Raw genomic sequence first — 20449 nt, forward strand, 5'->3', positions numbered from 1 at the left:
GTTTACCAACTCTATTATATTGTATGCTCCCAAGCACTCAGTACAGTGCTCGGCACACAGTGAGCATTCAATGAACACCAATGATTGATTGATTTCTTCTACCCCTACGCCCCCAAATATCCCGCCCCAAGAATGGATGATCTTGTGGACTGTTTTTTATTTTTTATGGCTTTCCACCAAAAACCCCTTGAACCTAAAAAAAAATCCTAAATAACATAGAGTATGGGGGACAACTTTATTGCATAAAATCCAATGTATATTAAATCTTCATTTTTTATGGTATTTGTTAAGCGCTTACTGTGTGCCAGGCACTCTACTAAGTGGTGAGGTAGATACAAGCAAATCGAGTTCGACAGGGTCCCTGTCCCACGTGGGGCTCACAGCCTTCATCCCCATTTTATAGATGAGGTAACTGAGGCACAGAGAAGTTAAGTTTCTTGCCCAAGGTCACACAGCAGACAAGTGACGGAGCCAGAATTAGAACCCAGATCCTTCCAACTCCCAGGGCCATGCTCTAATCACTAGACCACACTGCTTTGAACGAATTTAGGAGGTTGGGATACTTTCGCGGAAAGACGGGAAGCTTTGTGTTTTTTCTGAGCTTCAGTAACATCTAGGTAACAAGCTGCCCCAGTTCAATTGCTTGGCAAAAGAGGTTCATCTCCTGAGGGCTACCTGACGCTCCAAGACACTTACTTGTGCCAGCACTTTGGTGCAAGTCAAGCCGTTGCTTTTTCCATGGGCATTGTATTACATTCGAGTAAAGTTTTCTGTTCCAGGGGAACAAATTTGATATCCCCCCCCCCCTCCCGTATGCTTGTCTTCTGGCAAGAGCGATCTTGAAGTAAACAAACTTGAAGTGAACAAAAGGTCTGGGCAGAGGGATGATAACTACAATGAAGAGAAGAGAATTAGAGGTGTGTGTGCTAACCTCCAGCGCTCCTACCCAGGAAGCTGATTTCCCTAGAACCTCCCTGCTGTTTCAGCCTAGTCCTTACCTGGAGCAGGGAGATGCCCCGGGTTCTAATCCTGACTGCTCCACTTGTCTGCTGTGTGACCTTGGACAAGACAGTTCACTTCTCTGTGAGAAGGTTGCCTCATCTTTAAAACAGAAAATAAGACACTGAGCCACTTGTGGGGCAGGGACTGGTTCTCCCAGCACTTAGTACAGTGCCTGGCACATAGCAAGTGCTTAACAAATATCATTTTTAACCTAAAAAGGCACAGAACTCCTTCGCCTCCTGGCCTTTGCTGGCATTCAGGGTTTCTTCTGGTCAAATAGAACAGGTGATTGTATTTCCCCACACACTGGAACAACATTTCTGGAACCTGAGCACTTTGCCCTGAATGGCCATGTACTAAGTCCCTTGGACAGTGCTCTTTAATGGGTTGCTCGTGAGAAGCTGCAAGCCGATTTCCTTTTTTTTTTTGTCAAGGGGAAACCTTAAGCCGTGAGCAAATCGTGCCCTGCCCTGATTGGCTGCTCCAAGGGAAATTTCTCCTGTGATGATAAAGAGTCGGCGTGGAAGCGAAGTGAGAGGAAAAAAAAAAGGAGAAAGCCTTGCCCCAAAAGGAAATGAGTAATAAGTATATTGCATTCACCTACTCACAGCAATGAGGATCAAAGCAGGAAGAAACACAGCCCAGTGTTAAATGGAAACTGTTGGGGGCCACGTGCTCAACTATGACCAAAACGGTTCTCCTGAAATTACTGGTAACAATCATGGTTATGTTCATTTTAATTTTGCCAGAATACTTCCAGTCACTCGAAGGTGAGTATTCCCTTTTATTGAATGGGTTTAAAAGTTTCTGATTGTACCCACCTGATTGCATCTTAATGATAAAGTGGTGTGGCTGATTAACTCAGAAAATCACAAGGTAGGAAGCTGCGAGCTGAGGTGGTTTTTATGGTAAGGGGAAACCTTAACTCTGTGAGCCAATTATGCTCTGTCCAGTGGAATAATAAGATTGATGTTGATCATACTTATTATGAGCCAAGCCCTGTGTGAAGTACTGGGGTAGTTACAAAGTATTTAGATCAGACATAGTCCCTGTTCCACTTGGGGCTCACAGTCTAAGAAGGAGGGAGGGAGGGATGGGTGGGGAGTGAAAAGGGAAAGAGGATTTTTTACCAGCCATGATCAAGATAACAATCATCATAAAAATAGTGGTATTTGTTAAGCATTTACTATGGACCAAGCACTGTACTAAGTCCTGGGGCAGGTAACAAACTAAGGAGGTAGGACACAGTCCCTGTCCCACATGAGATTCCCAGTCTAAATAGGAGGAAGAACAAGTATTGAATCCCCATTTTTCAGAGGAGGAAACTGAGGCCAACAGTACCTAAGGAATCTCACTTCAGTCAGTTAATCATATTTACTAAGCACCTACTGTGAACAGAGTACTGCATGGGAGAGTACAATATAACAGAGTTGGTAGACACATTTCCTGCCCAAAACAAGCTTACAGTCTAGATGGGGAGACAGAATTAATATGAGTATATTGATACAAATATAATAGATATATAAAGTAACATAACTAATTATATTTATATAATTCATTTGTGTTTCACATTCTTTGCAGAGTTTCTCTAAGGACATAAGGTTTCTTGGATTCTTTTTCTCCCCCAGTAAAAAAAAAGAAGAAAAGAAAGAAAGAAAAACATACCACGCAGTTTGTACAACACTCTGTTAGCATGACAGACTTCTGAAAGGAGAGAATTGCGGCTGCTTGGGGAAATAACATTAGAAAAAGATGGATATATGTAATATTTAAAGAGACACATTTATCTACTGAACAGACCTGATAGAGCAGAACTCCTCCAAACCTCAAAATGTGGATCCCAAAGACTTGACAGGATGTTATTCAAGAGGGGAGTAAAATTACTGAAAGAATTTATGAGAAGGAGACAATTCATTTGTACTCTTAGTCAAAGGATCTAGGTTAATATGACAGTTGAGAGGTCTATTTTCAAGAGCTGGAGAAATGTGCCTTTTTCAACCCTGGTGAATTTGGTTGATGTCCCTGAGGCTGGAAATAATAACAATTACTATTGTACTATTATCATGGTATTATACTCTCGCAAGTGCATAGTACAGGGCTCTGTACAAAGTAAGTGCCCAGTAAATACTATTGACTGTCTGGTATTCGTTAAGCACTTACTATGTTCAATGACTGTGCTAAGTGCTGGGGTAGATCTAAAATAATCAGGTCAACACAATCCCTATCCTAGGGCTCAGAGTCTAAGAGGGAGGGAGAACTGGTATTTTAACCCCTTTTTACCAGTGAGCAAACAGAGACACACAAGAAACAGGAGCAAATTATTTCAGTTTCACTTTGGCTCCACTGCTGGTAAAAACTCTAACAAATAACTCAGTAGCCAAAGGACAGGGGGTAAGGCAGAGAAAGAGAAGCTAGGGCCTAGATAGCCCACAGACTGGACCACTAGCCCCTGAAATAAGGGCCGTCTAGGGGAAATTATATATTAGGATATTTGGTAATAGTAATGGTGGTATTTGTTAAGCGCTAACTATGTGCCAAGAACTAGTAATAATAGTATTGGTAGTAATAGACTGTAATCAGGTTGTAGGCAGGGAATGTGCCTGCTAACTCTGTTGCATTTTACTCTCTGAAGCGTTTAGTACAGTGCTCAGCACATACTAAGTGCTCAGTAAATACCATCGATGATTGTAGTAGTAGTAGTAGCAGTCAGGCGCCATGTCTACCAACTCTTTTGTATTCCCAAGCACTCGGTAAGTGCTCAATACCACTGATTGGTTGATTGATACTAGTAGGATCAGTAGTAGTAATAATAATAATGTTGGTATTTGTTAAGTGCTTACTACGTGCAAAGCACTGTTCTAAGTGCTGGGGAGATACAAGGTGATCAGATTGTCCCACGTGGGACTCAGTTATTTTAATCCCCATTTTCCAGATGAGGAAACTGAGGCACAGAGAAGTTCAGTGACTTGCCCAAAGTCACACAGCTGGAAAAATGGCAGAGCCGGGATTAGAACCCAAGACCTCTGACTCCCAAGCCCCGGGCTCTTCTGAAGTTGGTAGTTGGGAAAGTATAATAGAAGTTTGAGACATTTCCTGCCCTTAAGAAGCTTACATTCCAGCAGGAAAGCAGATATAAAAAACCTACAAATAGAGCAGTCAGAAAAAAGAATTCAACGTACACTGTTAGACATATTTATGCAAGTGCTGAGAGAATGGGTTATAAATGAATACATAAGAGCTAGAAGTGGCTTCTAGGTTAATAAAATTTGGGGTTGAGGAATTAACTGAAGGAGGTTTGTTGAAAGAGGTGGAATTTTAAGACAGCTTTTTAAATGAGGAGAACTGGGGTCTGTCAGGCCCGGGCAGGGAGGGTGCTCCAAGCTGGGAGAACAATGTGAGGTAGGAGATGGAGGTGGGAGGGTTGATCAAGGGATGGGTGCCATTAGACGAGGAAGAATGAAGAGAGCTAGCTGGAGAGTAGCAAGTGAAAAGAGAGCCGTTGGAGAAGCAGCATGGCCTCGTGGAAAGATCACAGGCCTGGGAGTCGAGAGAACCTCGGTTCTAATCCCACCTTTACCAATTGGTTGCTGTGAGACCTTGGGGAAGTCACTTAACTTCTCTGTGTCTCACTTTCCACTGCTGTAAAATGGGGATTTAATACCTGTTCTCTCTCCTACTTAAACTGTGACCACCACGCCGGACAGAGATTCTGTCCGCTCTGATTAACTTGTACCTACCCTAGCACTTTGAACAGTGCTCAACACATGATAAGAACTTAACAAACACCATAAAAGTAATGATGATGATAAGAATAATGAGTAGAGCCTTAAAGGAGAATGTGAGGATTATGGGAAGCCGACAGAGGTTTTGAGGAGTGGAGAAATGTGTGCCAACAGACCCTTCAAGAAGAGAGTTTGGACCTCAGAGCTACAGAGAAGGGGCTACGGAGTTGACAGTTAAGCTTCAAAACTCCTCAACTTTGGGTTTAAAGCACTCAATCAGCTCGCCCCCTCCTACTTTACCTTGTTGATTTCCTACTACATCCCAGCCCACACATTTCACTATTCTAACACCAATCTTCTCACTGTACCTCAATCTCGTCTCACCTGATTAAACTTGATTCTATCCCAGTGCTTAGTTCACTTAATACAGTGTTTAACACATAGTTAAGTGGGTTTTTTTTTAAAAAAAGTCTAGAAATGATAATGTTAGGAGTATAACATGCAAGTTGGTCTTCAGGTTGGCACAAGCTCACATTGGCACAGTCTCAGCCTGGCATGGCCCCTTGCTGGGACAGCAGAGAACATGGGAGCAGTCCAGGACGGGTGTCAGATGAGGCAGAGGAGAGTCTGGTGTCCAACCCGTGGTGATAAAGTACAAAAGCACTGGAAACAGAGAAGTAGCATGACCTAATGGAAAGAGCAGGGACCCGGGAGTCCGAGGCTCTGGGTTCTAATCCCAGCTCCGCCACTTGCCTGCTGGGTGAACTTGGTCAAGTCACTTAACTTCTTTGGGCCTCAGTCACTTCATTTGTAAAATGGGGACTAAGACTGTGTGTCCCACGTGGGACATGGACCGTGTCCAGGCTGACGGGGACTATGTCTGACTTGATTATCTTATACCTACCCCAGTTTTCCATACAGAATTTGGCACATAGTAAATACTTAACAAATACCACTATTATTATTATTACTATCAGTAGGCTGTTTGCTCCAGATTGGTTGGTGAGAGAGGGCTCGTCCAGGTAAGGCTGGGCACCACTGCATGTGCTCAGCGGGTGGTGGGATGGCAGGTGGACCCAGCCTTTCTTTCCTCTGTCTTTGCTTTCCAGGACCCATCGTGGCGCTCTCCTGTTCAGACTCGTGTGCGCTAAACAACTCACCTCCTTCACTCTCCTCGTTCAATATTTCCTTCCCAAGGCTCCTGGAGTGGGGAATGGGGAATCAGACTGTCGTTCTGGAGATCTTTATCAACCGGTCCTCCTGGTCGACCTCGGCCCTCGCCTGCCAAGTGGCTCCCCGGCCGTCCCCAGCCTGCCCATCCTGTCTACTCTGTGATTCCTCAGGACCCGGGGGCCGGGGTCGGGCACTGACCTCACCAGGTGCGGCGCGGGGGTGGGGAGAAGAGTCAGACCTACCCATTCACCAGGGGTGGAGGGGGTGGCTATGGATCCCCAGCCCTTTCCCGATTTAGGGTTCAGTTCCCAGGGGTCTCCTGGGGCCAGACTGTAAGCTCGCTGTGAGCAGGGAGGGAATGTATCTCTTATATTGCTATATTGTACTCTTCCAAGCATTTAGTACAGTGCTCTGCACACATTAAGCGCTCAATAAATAGGGTTGGTTGACTGAGTTCTAGGCAGTCAGTAGCACAGCCAGATTGTAACTTCTGGCTGGGGAGCTGGATGCTGGCTCTGGCTCAGTGGGGAGAACACAGGCCTGAGAGTCAGAGGACCTGGTTTCTAAACCCAGTTCCAATACTTGACTTTTGTGTGATCTTGGGCAAGTCACTTCACTTCTCTGTGCCTGTTTATTCACCTACAAAATGGGGATTCAATACCTGTTCTTCTCATCATCGTCCTCATCCTCTAGATCGCTAGATTCTTGTGGGCAGGGAATGTGTCTACAAATTCTGCCATACTGTACTTTCCCAAGTGCTTTATACAGAGCTCTGAACACAGGAAGCACTTAATAAGTACAACTGAATGATTGACTGAGCACTTACTATGTGCACAGCACTGTACTAAATGCTTGGGACAGTACAATACAATAGAGTTGGTAGACACATTCCCTGCTTCTTCTCAAGATTGCAAATCCCTGTGTGGGATGGGTACTGTCCAACCTGATTATCTTGTATGAGCCCAAGTGCTCCATACAGTACTTGGCACAGAGTAAGCGCTTAACAATTACCACAATTACTAGAGTGGGGCGCTCGTCCTAGCGAGAAGGGGAACTTCCAGACTCCTACTCTGTTAAGCAGTGGAGTGGGGCTCTTGGCAGGTACTATAGGTCACAGTGTCACCCCTGATACAGCTCCCCAGCTGTATTAACTAATAATTATAATTGTGATATCTGTTAAGTGCTTACTCTGGGTCAAGCACTGTAAAAAGCGCTGGGGTAGATACAAGTTAATCAGGTCCCACACAGGGTTTGTAGTCCAAGTAGGAGGAAGTAGGAGGGAGAATAGGTATTGAAGCCCCATTATGCAGAGGAGGAAACTGAGACCCGAAGAAGTGAAGTGACTTGTCCAAGGTCATGCAGCAGACAAGTGGCAGAGCCAGGATTAGAACCCTGGTCCTTTGACTCTCAGGCCTGTGCTCTTTCCACTAGGCCTGAAAGAGCAATGGAGAAGCAGTGTGGCTCAGTGGAAAGAGCACGGGCTGTAGAGTCAGAGGTCATGGGTTCGAATCCCAGCTGTGCCACTTGTCAGCTGTGTGACTGTGGGCAAGTCACTTAACTTCTCTGTGCCTCAGTTACCTCATCTGTAAAATGGGGATTAAGACTGTGAGCCCCACGTGGGACAACCCGATTCCCCTGTGTCTAACCCAGTGCTTAGAACAGTGCCCTGCACATAGTAAGCGCTTAACAAATACCAACATTATTAGGCCACTTTGCTCCTAAAGAGAGTTGCCATTCCTTCAGGACTCAAGAGGGGCCAGGTGGACAGGAGAGCGAGGTAGGGAGGGCTGGCACTCATTCTGCTCTCTCCATAGCTGCCGTGGGGAGTGTCTCTCTGAAAGCCAAAGGAGAAGGTCTTCCTTCTTGTGAACAATACAACGTCCCCGTAGGCCTGGCTGAAGAAGGCCCGGAAGATCCCAGGCCTCGCTGCAGAGTGGAAATCTGGATGAGAAGCGCCGCGTTCAGGAGGAAAGAGCTAGCTCAGGGCAGTGAGGGTGATCTCTCGTGCTCTGGGATGGGCCACTTAGACAGCTGCAGACAGATTTCTCTGCAGCTCCAAATGGGCGGTAAGTCACAGGTGGAAATCGGAGGGGCTGGGGGCAGGGAGGGCACTGGGAAAATCCGGGAAGCAATCAGGTGAGGATGAATACAGTACACTGCCTTGTTGTGGGCAGGGAGCACGCCTAACAACTCTGTTGCATCATCCTCTTCCAAACAAGCACTGGGGTAGATAGAGGGTAATCAGGTTGGATACAGTCCCTGTCCCAAATGGGGCTCACAGTCTTTAACTCCCTTTTACAGATGAGGGAACTGAGGCACAGAGAAGTTAAGTGACTTGCCCAGGATCACACAGCAGACCAGTGACAGAGCTGGGTTTAGAACCCAGGTCCTTCTGACTCCCAGGCCTGTGCTCTACTCACTAGACATGCTGCTTCTCAATGTTTCACATTCTGACTTGAACTTGCCGACCTCCCTGTCTCCAGCCTCTCCCCTCTCCAATCTGTACTTCAGTCTGATGCCTGGATCATTTCTCTAAAACATCATTCTGCAAACGTCTCTCCACGCCTCAAAAACTTCCAGTGGTTGCCCATTTCTTTCCACATCAAGCAGAATATCTGCTTTAAAGCCCCCAGACAGCTCTCTCCACTGTACTTTATCCTCGCTCTTGTGCCACTACACCCCAGCTCACACTCTTTGTTCCTCTCAAGCCAACCTACTCAGTGTGGCCGGTTCTCACCTCTCCTGTTGCCAACCTCCGGTTCAAGCCCTCCCTTCTGCCTGGAACTCCATCTTCCTTCATGACTGGCGGACTACCTCTCTCACCAACTTCGAAGCCCTTCTGAAATCACATCTCCTCCAGGAAGCCTTCCCTGATTAATCTCCCATCTCCCCACCCTATATCCCGACAAGTGGCACTTTAGCACTTCCTCATCACGCAAGCCCTTGGGTATGTAGCAGTTCTATACATATTTTAACCTTTATTGTTTCCCCCTGTTTGGAATTTATTTTAGTGTCTGTCTCCCCAACTAGATTGCAAGTGCCTTGAAGGCAAGGATAGTATCTACTAACTCTGTTGTGCTCTACCAAGTGCTTAGTATTGTGCTCTACGCAAAGTTGAACCCTCAATAAATTCTATAGACTTTGAAAGAGCAGTCCATTCTGGTCCATTCCAGTGAGGGGGGTCTCTTCTGCTTCCCCCTAGATCCTCAGCCCCAAGCTAGGACTTCGGTGCTGTTTTCCACATACCCCACAACCCCAAGCAAAGACCAGCTACCTTAGCCCTGAATCCATGACCAAGGGGCAGTGGGGAGTGGACAGTGGACCCACCCATCCTAACTCACTACCTCCATTACAACCCGACCACCTGGGGAACTTCCTGTTCCTGTCCTTTAAGGATTTCCTTCAGCCCTTTCCATTTTTTTTCCTCAGGCTCCACCCTCCCAGGCAAGATCACCTTGTACCTTTTAGTTCTGCTCGTGTGCGTGGTTTTGGTCATCATTGTCATCTATAAGGTCTTCCAAGGGAACCAGAAAGGCTGCCCAAGGCCCAGTAAGTACTGAAAGTCTTCGTTCGCCACCCTAGGGTGGGTGAGGGCTTTAGGCTAGGGTCCCGCTCACCACAGAGGTTCTGGGGCTGAACCGCTGCTGCTCTGAATAGTCGATGTGGTGTGGTGGAGAGAGCACGGGCCTGGGCATCAGAAGGATCTGGGTTCTAATCCCAGCTCTGCCACTTGTCTGCTGTGTGACCTTGGACAAGTCACTTCACTTTGCTGGACCTCAGTTCACTTGGAAACAGGGGTTTAAGACTGTAAGCCCTATGTGGGACAGGGAGTGCGTCCAACCTGTTTAACTTGTATCTACCCCAGTGCCTAGTACAGTGCCTGGCACATAGTAAATGATTAACAAATACCTTTTTTTTTTAAAAAAAGCACAAAACCTGGTCAGGCTGCAGACTGACTTCCCACATTTACACCCTCAGATGAGGAGTGTGTGCAATAACACACCTTGGTGGAGGCTGCATCCTAAAAGCAGTCAATTACCAGTTTTCCTGTTTGTGGCACTGAATTGAGAAGCAGCATGGCCTGGTGGAAAGAACATGGGCCTGAGAGTCAGAGGACTTGGGTTCTAATCCTGGCTCCATCACCTGTCTGCGGTGTGACCTTGGACAAGTTGCTTCACATCTCTGTGCCTCAGTTACCTCACTTGTAAAATGGGGATTGAGACTGTGTGCCCTAAGTGGGACAGGGACTATCCGATTATCTTGTATCTACCCTAGCACTTAGTACAGTGCTTGGCAGATGGTAAGCACATAACAAGTACCACAAAAAATTATCAATCGATTCTCTGTATAGATTATGAGAACTTAACAAAGGGCAGTAGGACAAAGTGAAACTGAATTGACAATTGCAACTCTATAATACCAGGCTGGAGCCTCTACAGGGTCAGGGCAGTGGTCAAAGATTAGGGAGGGGAAAAGGCAGGAAAGGAGAGAGACAGATGGGGACAGAGGAGAGAAGCAGACACAGGAGGAAGAGAAGGTTGTGGGGAGAGAGAGAGGAAGAGAGAAGGGGAGAGAAAAAATGAGCTCCTAACCTCCGTGAGGGCAAGGATCACATCTGCTTTATTATACACTCCCAAGTGCTTAGTACAGTGCTCTGAACTCAGTGAGTGTTCAGTAAATCTCACTGATTGACAAAGAAAGGAAGAGTTAGCAGGCCAGACTGAGGAATATGAGAGAGTCAGGGGTCAGTGGCTGGGAAGAGGTGGCAAGGCCAGACTCATGACCTTCCAGCCACTGAAAGACTTAGCGGGTGCCAGGGCAGCGAGCAGAGGCCCAACATCACCGTGCCTCGATCAGCTGCAGAGGGACACACCTGCCAATCAATCAATCCTTCCATCAATCAATGGTATTTACTGAGACTTTATTGTAGGCAGAGCTCTCTGCTAAGCACTTGGGGGAGTACAACCTAACAAGATGACAGACACAGTCTCTGCCCACAATTAGCAGTCAGTGGTATTTATTGGTTGCTTACAAACACCTGGGAGGGTCCACTAGAGTTGGTAGTCACGATCCCTGCCAACTAGGAATGAAGGCCACTGGGCCAGGAGCTGACTGTGGTGGTGTGAGTGGAGTTAGCTGTTCTGTCTCTGACATCAAAAACTCAGCTTGTGGGAAGACTCTAGCATAGTGGATAGAGCACGGGCCTGGGATCAGAAGGACCTGGGTTCTAATCCCAGCTCCACCACTTGTCTGCTTAGTGACCTTGAGCAAGTTACTTCACTGGACCTCATCTGTAAAATGGGGATGAAGACTCTGAACCCAATGTGGGAACGGGACGGTGTTCAACCTGATTAGCTGGTATCTACCCCAGGGCTTAGTTCAGTGCCTGCCAGATGGTAAGCGATTAACAAATACCATTTAAAAAAAGAGAAGCTTCACCGCAGCCTCCAGAGGCAGTGAGTGGTCTGGGAGGATGCCCACACACTGATGAAAAATAATGAAATCACGGAACGTTTTTCTCCAGGATCAGCGGGCTATGCTGCACCCAAGGCCCGGCGGGAGAGTGACTCTGTGGAGCAGGGAGAATTGCATGGCCGGATCCTCTCAGGTGCGGAGCCAAGAACGGACCTGGGGACCTCTCACCCCGGCAGTCCCCTCAGGACGGAATCCCTGGGGGAAGATCTGAACATGGCTGGTCTGGCCTGGCCTGACCACAGCCCTGCCTCAGCCTAGGAAGCTGCGCCTGAGGAAAATTGGATTTTTCCTGGCTGCACGCAAGGGCCGAATTCTCTATAATGGGACTAGGGTCTCTCCCTCACCTCCCCCACACCGCCCCGCCGCAGGAAGAGAGCCGAGATTGACAGCACTTGGGGGAGATTTGCAAACAGACCTGATGCTATGACTCTGAGATTTGTTCTGCCCAACAGCCACACGCCCAGGAGACACATAACAGGCACGCAGCTACACACCCTCAGAGCCAAGGAGGGCAGAAGACACACAGCAGACACATTCTCCAGAACCAGACAATCAGAGGATACCCAGCAATCAATCAGTCAATCATACTTACTGATTGCTTACTGTGTATAGTTAACTCTACTAAACGCTTGGGAGAGTATAATATAACAACATAGACACAATCCCTGCCCACAGCCAGCTCACAGTCTCTCGTTATCATCCAAACCCCTTAACCATGATACCTCAGAGCAATAAATGCCACCTTCCTGTAGAGGCTAAATGGCAGGAGGGCTGACCCACTCCCAAGCCCAAATTATGTGTAATGGCAAAAATGAGGTATCCTCTTCAGCAGCAGACGACAGGCCTGGAAGGTCACTTTCTCTCCCCTCTTTCCTTTCACAGCATCTACTGGGAGACAGGTCTGAGCCCAGCCCAGTTGGGGAGGGTTTCAGAGTTGGGCAAGAGAGAGAAACAGGCTTGAGTTTGTCTTTTCACGGGCATTTCTGGTTGCCTCTCCCCTTTCCTGTCTGTTTCTCTGCAACTCTCTGCCTCTTCACCTCTAGCTCCTTCTCTAATGTCACTCTATCTCTCAGCCTAACTCTCCTCGCTGTCTGTCTCTGACTCTTTAGGTGTCTATCTCTGTTTCTCGATGTGTGTGGAATGTGTGTGCAAGTGTGTGTCACCGGGCAACTGTCTTCCTGATATGTATTCCAGCTACCTCCTCACCTGAGAGCTGAGAAGCAGTCTATTTGTTTTCAATTTGTTGTTTCTCCCTACCTGTAATTCAGGGTCTGCCTCTCCCGCTAGATGGAAAGCTCCTTGAGATTAAAGATTGTGTCAACTGACGCTAGTGTACTTTCCCTAGGACTCAGTTCAGTGCTCTGCACAAAAATAAGTGCTCGGTCAATATGATTGATCGAGATGCAGGTTGTCAGTTCAATAAAGCAGGAATGATTGAGGAAAACTGGGAAACGGTTAATGGAGAGGTAGGAATCTCTTTTTCATTTGGAAGCATCGGATTTGAAGCTGGGAAGGGTCTCTGAAATATAGAGCCTCTGGGGGAGCAGAACTGAAGCAGTGTGGCTTAGTGGATAGCACACGAGTCTGGGAGTCAGAAGGACCTGGGTTCTAATACAGGCTCTGCCACTTGTCTGCTATGTACCTTGGGCAAGTCACTTCACTTCTCTCTGCCTCAATACCCTCACCTGTAAAAATCAATCAGTCATTGGTATTGAGAACTTACTATGTGCAGAGCACTGTATTAAGCACTTGGGAGAGTACAATACAACAGAATCAGACATTCTCTGCCCATAATGAGCTAAATTGGTGATTAAGACTGTGAGCCCCATGTGGGACATGGATTGTGTTCAACCTGATTAGCTTATATCTACCCCAGAGCTTAATACAGTGCCTGGCATATAGTAAGCACATAACAAATACCACAAAAAAACCTCAGAAGGTTGTCATTTCAGATGTTCTCGGGTCCATGAACTATCTTAAAGCCCTCCGCTAGCTGAATGTAGCCACTGGACCTTCATTACGATCCAGATTTTCCGATTTGAGTGAGGAAGACAGAAACAAAAATCTGCAAACTGACCCTGGAGGGGCTAAACCTCTTGTCCAGAGGTGTTAGAGATTGGGGGCATCTACCACATAGCAGCAGTAGTATATAATAAGCACTTATTTATGTGCAGAGCACAAAGCACTGAAAGAGAATACACAGTGGGAACTAAACATGGTTCCTGTCCCTTGAGAGGGCTATGGGAACTGCAGCGGGGTGTCTTGATTTTTGTGAGGTGCAGCCTAGCCTAATGGGAAGAGTCAGGCCTTCCTGTGTGGCCTCGAGCAAATGGGCTCAGTTTTCTCATCAGACAAGTGGGGATAAGATAAGTTGTGGCAAAATAATAACTCTGGCATCTGTTAAGCACTTGTAGATACTGTTCAACCAGCTCAGTCAACACAATCCCGGTCCCACAGAAGCTCACAATCTAAGAGGGAGTGAAGGCAGGTATTTAATCCCAATTTTACAGAAGAGGAAATTGAGTCACAAGGAAGTTTTGTGAGAAGTTAATTGACTTGCTCAAGGTCACAGAGCAAAGTGGCAGAGCTTGATTTAGAACCCAGGCCTCTCGACTCCCAGCCCCATACTCTTTCCAGGAGGCCACACTGCCTCTGTGTCCAATCTGCTGATTTTCTATCTACCTCAATGCCTCTGCCATAGGAAGCCCTTAATAAATACCATTATTATTTTAATGTGGGTGGGTGGGGGTTAAGAGAAAAAGAAGCAAAGAAAATTGAATTTTAGTGCAGAAGGAGACCACTACATCCCAGCCAAACATGTGGGCAAGCAGACAGATAAGGTGGTGGCTAGGCACAGACAGATTTTACTATCGATAGTGATAGATTCAGTAGCCCCCAAGCAAAATTGAACTAGGCAAATACTGTATGCTTCATAGAACTACTGAGGTGGTTTCACCATCCTACAGGGGGAAGATAAGCCACTTGCGCCATCTGTTCTCAGACCAAGCGACAGCATGAAAATGTAATTTTTCACCTGCTTAACTGCAAAATTTATGACTCTCCTCATTCCTATACAGATCCAGCGGGCTGTGAGTTACAGCCAACTGCAGGGAGTGGCGGGGACTCCGGCTGGCCAGGGAAATGTTCCTTGTAAATGGGAGGGACTTTTACCTTGAGAGAACATCCGCATAATCAATGAGACAATGGCAGAACAGCTGCTGAAGGAGCTCATTACCTGATGAGGCCAAATCAATTGTACTTACTGAGCGCTTACTGTAGGCAGAGCACTGTACTAAGCACTTGGAGAGTACAACAGAACAGAGTTGGTAGACATGATCCCTAACCACAAGGAGCTTACAGTCTAGAGGTAGTCAAAGAGGGGAGCCCCACCACGGTTTGTCGTGACTGAGGCTAGTGAGAAACGAAGTTGGATTTCTTTCATTAGCCAGCCTGCCTATGTAGGTTGGTCTTTGGATTTGCTACTCTGCACCAACTGCGAGCCCTAAGGGGAAAGTGATTTGGTTAGATCTCTAAGCCCTGGGTCCTCTAGACTATAAGCTCACTGTGGGCGGTGAACGTCTCTATCAACTCTGTTGTACTCTCCCAAGTCCTTAGCGCAGTGCTCTGCACATAGTAAGTGCTCAGTCAATACTGATGGGTGGTGGTGGTAATAGCAGTAGTAGTAATAATAACTGTGGTATTTGTTAAATGCTTTCTCTGTGCCAAGCACTGTTCTAAACACTGGGGTGGATACAAGTAAATCGGGTTGGACATAGTCCCTGTCCCATTTGGGGCTTCTAGTCTTAATCCTATTTAACAGATGTGGTCACTGTGGTCACTGAAGTGAAGTGAGTTGCCCAAGGTCACACAGCAGATATGTGGAGGAGGCGGGATTAGAACCCAGATCCTTCTGACTCCCAGGCCTATGTGCTATCCACTAGACCCACTTGGTGGGGTACACTGTGCTAGCTGTTTGGGGAAAGGAGAATAAGGAAATGACACATTCTCTTCCCTCAAGGAACTTACACTCTAATGGGGAAGATAGACAAAAACATCGATAACTAGAGTGGTCAAAATCAATAAATTGAACCGCTATATGTCTACCTAAGTGCCAAGGAGGATACAAATAAGTCCCTAAGAGGTAGATTAAGCTCTTCAACTAGATTACGCTGAAGGATGATATGGCTCAGGGTGCTGGGAAAACGATCAATCAGGGAAGGGTTGTTGGAGGAGGTGGGAATTTAGGAGGTATTTGAAAGTGGGGAGAGCTGCCTATCTTTCCCATGTGCAGAGCGAGTTCCAAGTCAGAGGAAAAGGAATCAATGTTCTAGCCTCTTCTCTCCTCTTCTAACCCTGTCATATTCCCCTAAGTGCTCAGTACAGTGCTCTGCACAGCCCAAGTGTCCAGTAACTATGATTGACTGATTGACTTATGCTCTGCCACCTGGAAGAAGGTTGGAATTGGCTCTTCTGCATGATTTCTCTTGCAAAACAGGGTGCTCCTGGCCTGGTTGTCCTCAGGTGCCCTCTCTGGGGGTGATTTCCAGTCCAGGATAAGTCACCGTCCCCACCTCTCCCAATCCACATTTTTTAAACGGCATTTGTTAAGTGCTTACTTTGTTCCAGACACTGTCCTAAGCACTGGGGTAGATACTAGTAAAGCAGGTTGGACACAGTCCAGGCCCACATGAGGCTCACAGTCTTAATCCCTATTCTTCAGATGAGGGACTGAGGTCTAGAGAAGTGACGTGCCTGGCCCAAGATCACAAGGCAGACAAGTGGCAGGGCCAGGATTAGAGCCCAGGTCCTTCTGACTCCCAGGCCCAGGTTTTACCCACTAGACCAAGCTGCTTCTCCCCTTGTGCTGTCGGGTCTCTGCATGAACCAAGCTGCCATCACTCTTCCAGGATTGAAATGTTTCTCTCTCTAAACTGCAGAGACTGACAGGCAGCACCCCACGGCCTTCACACCGGCCAGAGACACGCTACCTCCAATCCTGGAGCTGGAAGCCTATCCCGCTGGTTCTCCTGAGACTGTGAATGAATCTTGAGACTGAGTGACCCCTGTCAAGACCGTGCGTGACCCTCCAAGACCTTGAGTGACCCCCAAGACAGTGAAGGAAACTCTGAGACTGTGAGCGAACACCCTGAGCCTCTGAGTGAATACCTAAGACTATGAGGGACCCCCTCCAATACTGTAAGGAACCCCTAAGACCATGAGTAACTCCCCAAGACTGTGAGTGAACCCCCCCGAGACTATGAGTAACCCTCTGAGGCAGTGAGTGATCTCCTGAGACCATGTGTGAATGCGTGATACTGTAAATGATCCCCTGAGATCTTGAGTGACTCCCAAGACTATGATTGACCCCCCTGAGATTGTGTGACTCCCCCCAAGACCGGGATTGAACACCTAAGACCATGAAGGAACCCCCTCCAAGACCATTAGGGACCCCCAGAACTCGAGAGGCTCCCCAAGACCGTGAGTGACCCCCGGAGACTGAGGGATCCCCCGAGAGCACGAGTGAACGCCTGAGATGGTGAGGAGCCCCCTCCGGGACCACAAGGGATGCCCCCCCGAGGCTGTGAGCCACCTCCTCGAGACCTTGAGTGAACATCTGACACTCCCGTCTGAGGGGAGGGGCAGATTGGAATGCAGGTGGCTTGCCCACTGAAGCCTCCTCTCCCTGTGGCCAGTGAGTTGGCGCTGCCAACGGCAGCTCCGGATGAAGGGGAAGGCCCAGAGACAGAACGAGCATTTCTAGGCGCATCGCTGCCAAGCAAGAAACGGATGCTTTATCCAGTGGCTGGGGCCGGTTCACAGAAGACTTTGCCTCCCCGGCTTGCTTAATCCACCTTTGCCTCAGCTGGGGGTCTGAGCTGCTCAGAGCCAAGTGACAGACACCCCCCCCACACAGACACACCATCAATCAATCAATAAACCAATCATATTTATTGTGCACTTACTGTGTGCCAAATCTTCCTCGCCATCTGGGAAAGGAGCTCGAGCAGCTCTGGATACAGGGGTACAGCGGGCAGTGGGGTTGGAAAAGGCCCCAGGCCTCCCGTTCCCAGGAAAAGGCAGGGGAGGGTCTCCGCTTGGAGCCAGCATTCAATAAATACCACTGATGGATTGACTGGCTGGAGAAAGCAAAATCTAGTGGCTGAGGGGAAAGAGCACAGGCCTGAGTGTCGGAAGGACCTGGGTAACACAGCGGTCTCATCGGCACATAAAGCGCAACATGTCCAAAACTCAAGTCTTCCTCTTCCATCCCCAATCCTCTCCTCTCCCTGACTTTCCCATCATTGTTGAGAGCACCACTTAGAAGCTGGAACTTTGATTATCTTTGACTCCTCTCCAACCTACAGTCAGTCACCATATCATCTCTCAGAACCAGCATGGCCTAATGGAAAGATATCGGTCCTGGGAGTCAGAGGACCTGGGTTCTAATCCTGACTCTGCCACTCTGCCAGCTGTGTGACCTGGGGTAAGTCGCTTGACTTCTTTGTGCCTCAGTTACCCCATCTGTAAAATGGAGATTATAATAATAACAACGGCATTTGTTAAGCCCTTAATATGTGCCAAGCACTGTTCTAAGCACTGGAGTAGATACAGGGTAATCAGGTTGACCCATGTGGGGCTCACAGTCTTAATCAGTCTTAGAGAAGCAGCGTGGCACAGTGGAAAGAGCATGGGCTTTGGAGTCAGGGCTCATGAGTTCGAATCCCAGCTCTGCTACTTGTCAGCTGTGTGACTGTGGGCAAGTCACTTAACTTCTCTGTGCCTCAGTTCCCTCATCTGTAAAATGGGGATTAAGACTGTGAGCCCCGCGTGGGACAACCTGATTCCCCTGTGTTTACCCCAGCGCTTAGAACAGTGCTCTGCACATAGTAAGCGCTTAAGAAATACCAACATTATTATTATTATTATTATTAATCCCCATTTTACAGATGAGGTAACTGAGGCACAGAGAAGTAAAGTGACTACTCCCTTCTCTTTAGCCTGTGAGCCCCATGAGGGACAGAGACTAGTACCTAACCGAATTAGCTTGCATCTACCCCAGTACTTAGAACAATACTTGACACATAGTAAGTGCTTAATAAATACCACAATTATCATTATCTACCCTATTTCGCCCACCTATCGCCACTTTAATACATCCACATCACCAATACACCTGAGTCCTCAGCTCCTTAACACTTAGGAATTCAGTTCTCCCCTTCCCCACATAGCACTGATGTACATATCATCATCATCATCAATGGTATTTATTTAGCACTTGCTATGTGCAGAATACTGTACATATCTGTACACTCTGTCGCTCTTGCTACTTGTAATTAATTTTAGTGCCTGCTTCCGCTACTAGGTCGTAAACTTCTCAAGAACAGGAATTGTGTCTACCAACTGTTTTGTACTCTCCAAAGTCGTTAATACAATGCTTAGTACAAACAGCATGGTTTAGTGGATAGAGCATGGGCCTGAGAGTCAGAATGACCTGGGTTCTAATCCTGCTCCACCAGGCGTCTGCTGTGTGACCTTGGACAAGTCACTTTACTTCTCTGAGCCTCAGTTATCTCATCTGTAAAATGGGGATTAAGATTGGGAGCCCCAAGTGGTACATAGACTGTGTCCAACCTGATTAGTTTGTATCTACCTCAGTGCTTAGTACAGTGTATGGCACAGTGTAAGCGCTTAACAAATACCATAAAAAAATGCTCTGCACACAGTAAGCGCTCAATAAATATTACTGACTGTAGACTCTAGACTGTAAGCTCACTGTGAGCAGGGAATATGTCTACCAGCTCTGTTTCCCTGTATTTCCCCTGTCATTGGCTGTGTTCAGCTGATGTCACCTAGGTGTGAATGATTGATATAATAGAGGTTTCCCTCTGTAACCCACCTAATTAACTTGTATTTACCCCAGTGCTTAGTACAGTGAATGACACATAAGGGCTTAACAAATTCCATAAAAAAAAATTTCCCTCTGAGAGGGGCCCTGAGAAAACAGCATGGCCCAGCAGAAAGAGCACCAGCCCGAGAGTCAGGGGGTCTGGAGGATCCTGAAGGAACTGGATGGTTTTATCAGTATGAAAGCAAAATTTCCAGTTTTTTCAATCAATATCAATCAGTCAATAGTATTTACTGCCCAATTACTGCATGCAGAGCATCGTATTAAGACTCTGGGAGAGTACAATACAACAGAGGTGCCAGACATACTCCCTGCCCAAAACGAGCTTACAGTCTATGGGGGAGACGGACACTAAGTATATATATATATATATATATATATATATATATATATATATATATATATATAAAATTTACAGTATATAGTTTAAAGATAAGTATGAGATCAGGGATGGTTGTTTATTACTAATTCCATTCATATTCCATTGCTATTGAAATTGTGAGCAAAAATATCTCTAGACTGTAAGCTCGCTGTGGGCAAGGAATGTGTCTACCAACTCTCTCGTTCTCTCCCAAGCTCTTAGTACACTGCTCTGCGCACAGTAAGCTCTCAATAAATACGATTGATTGATGATTTGTTCATATCCGGAGAGAGGGCACGAGTTGTCCTTCTCTTGATGGAATCTGCAAATTTGGACAGATGGCTATCACAGGGAGGAGGCTACCCCAAATTTCCAAAGCCCCCCCTAAGGTGCGAGGGACATCTAGTTGAATCCCAAGCAAGGGCCTGGGAGTCAGAAAGACCTGGGTTCTCTGGACCTCTGCCTACCTTTGAGCCTCCTTCTCTGCCCTGATTTGGGCCCTCGCGGGGAGGGCCTGGGGAGGGCACCTGGTTCCTCTGGACCAGGCTCCATCTGTACATCAAACCCCGTTGAGCCTGGTCACTCAGGTCCTAGCCTCCATGCAAAATGGCTGGACCGAGAGGTCTGAGTCCCCAGCTTTTCTAGTGTCTCCTCGGGAGGATGCATTTGGGGTGACCACGGGTGTCTGTCATAACTGACCTTCTCACCGAGAACACAATCTCTGCAGGAAAGGCAATTGATGGCACAAAGCCTCCAGCTGCCCTCTGCCCACAGGCTAGGGGCATCACCAGACTGCCCTGAGGCTGGGTT

At 47.3% G+C, this 20449-nt stretch overlaps 1 protein-coding gene across 1 annotated transcript; it reads left to right on the forward strand.

Moving 5' to 3' along the window:
- Window positions 1–1684: 1684 nt before the first annotated feature.
- Window positions 1685–16798, forward strand: LOC114805437. The gene is made up of 5 exons (XM_039914728.1): window positions 1685–1772; window positions 7712–7963; window positions 9327–9446; window positions 11422–11505; window positions 16310–16798. Exons 1-5 carry the CDS (start codon window positions 1685–1687, stop codon window positions 16420–16422), a joined length of 657 nt encoding a protein of 218 aa, XP_039770662.1. The 3' UTR covers window positions 16423–16798.
- Window positions 16799–20449: the final 3651 nt, after the last annotated feature.

The sequence above is a fragment of the Ornithorhynchus anatinus genome, chromosome 18 (genome assembly GCF_004115215.2).
Source record: "Ornithorhynchus anatinus isolate Pmale09 chromosome 18, mOrnAna1.pri.v4, whole genome shotgun sequence".
NCBI lineage: Eukaryota > Metazoa > Chordata > Mammalia > Monotremata > Ornithorhynchidae > Ornithorhynchus > Ornithorhynchus anatinus.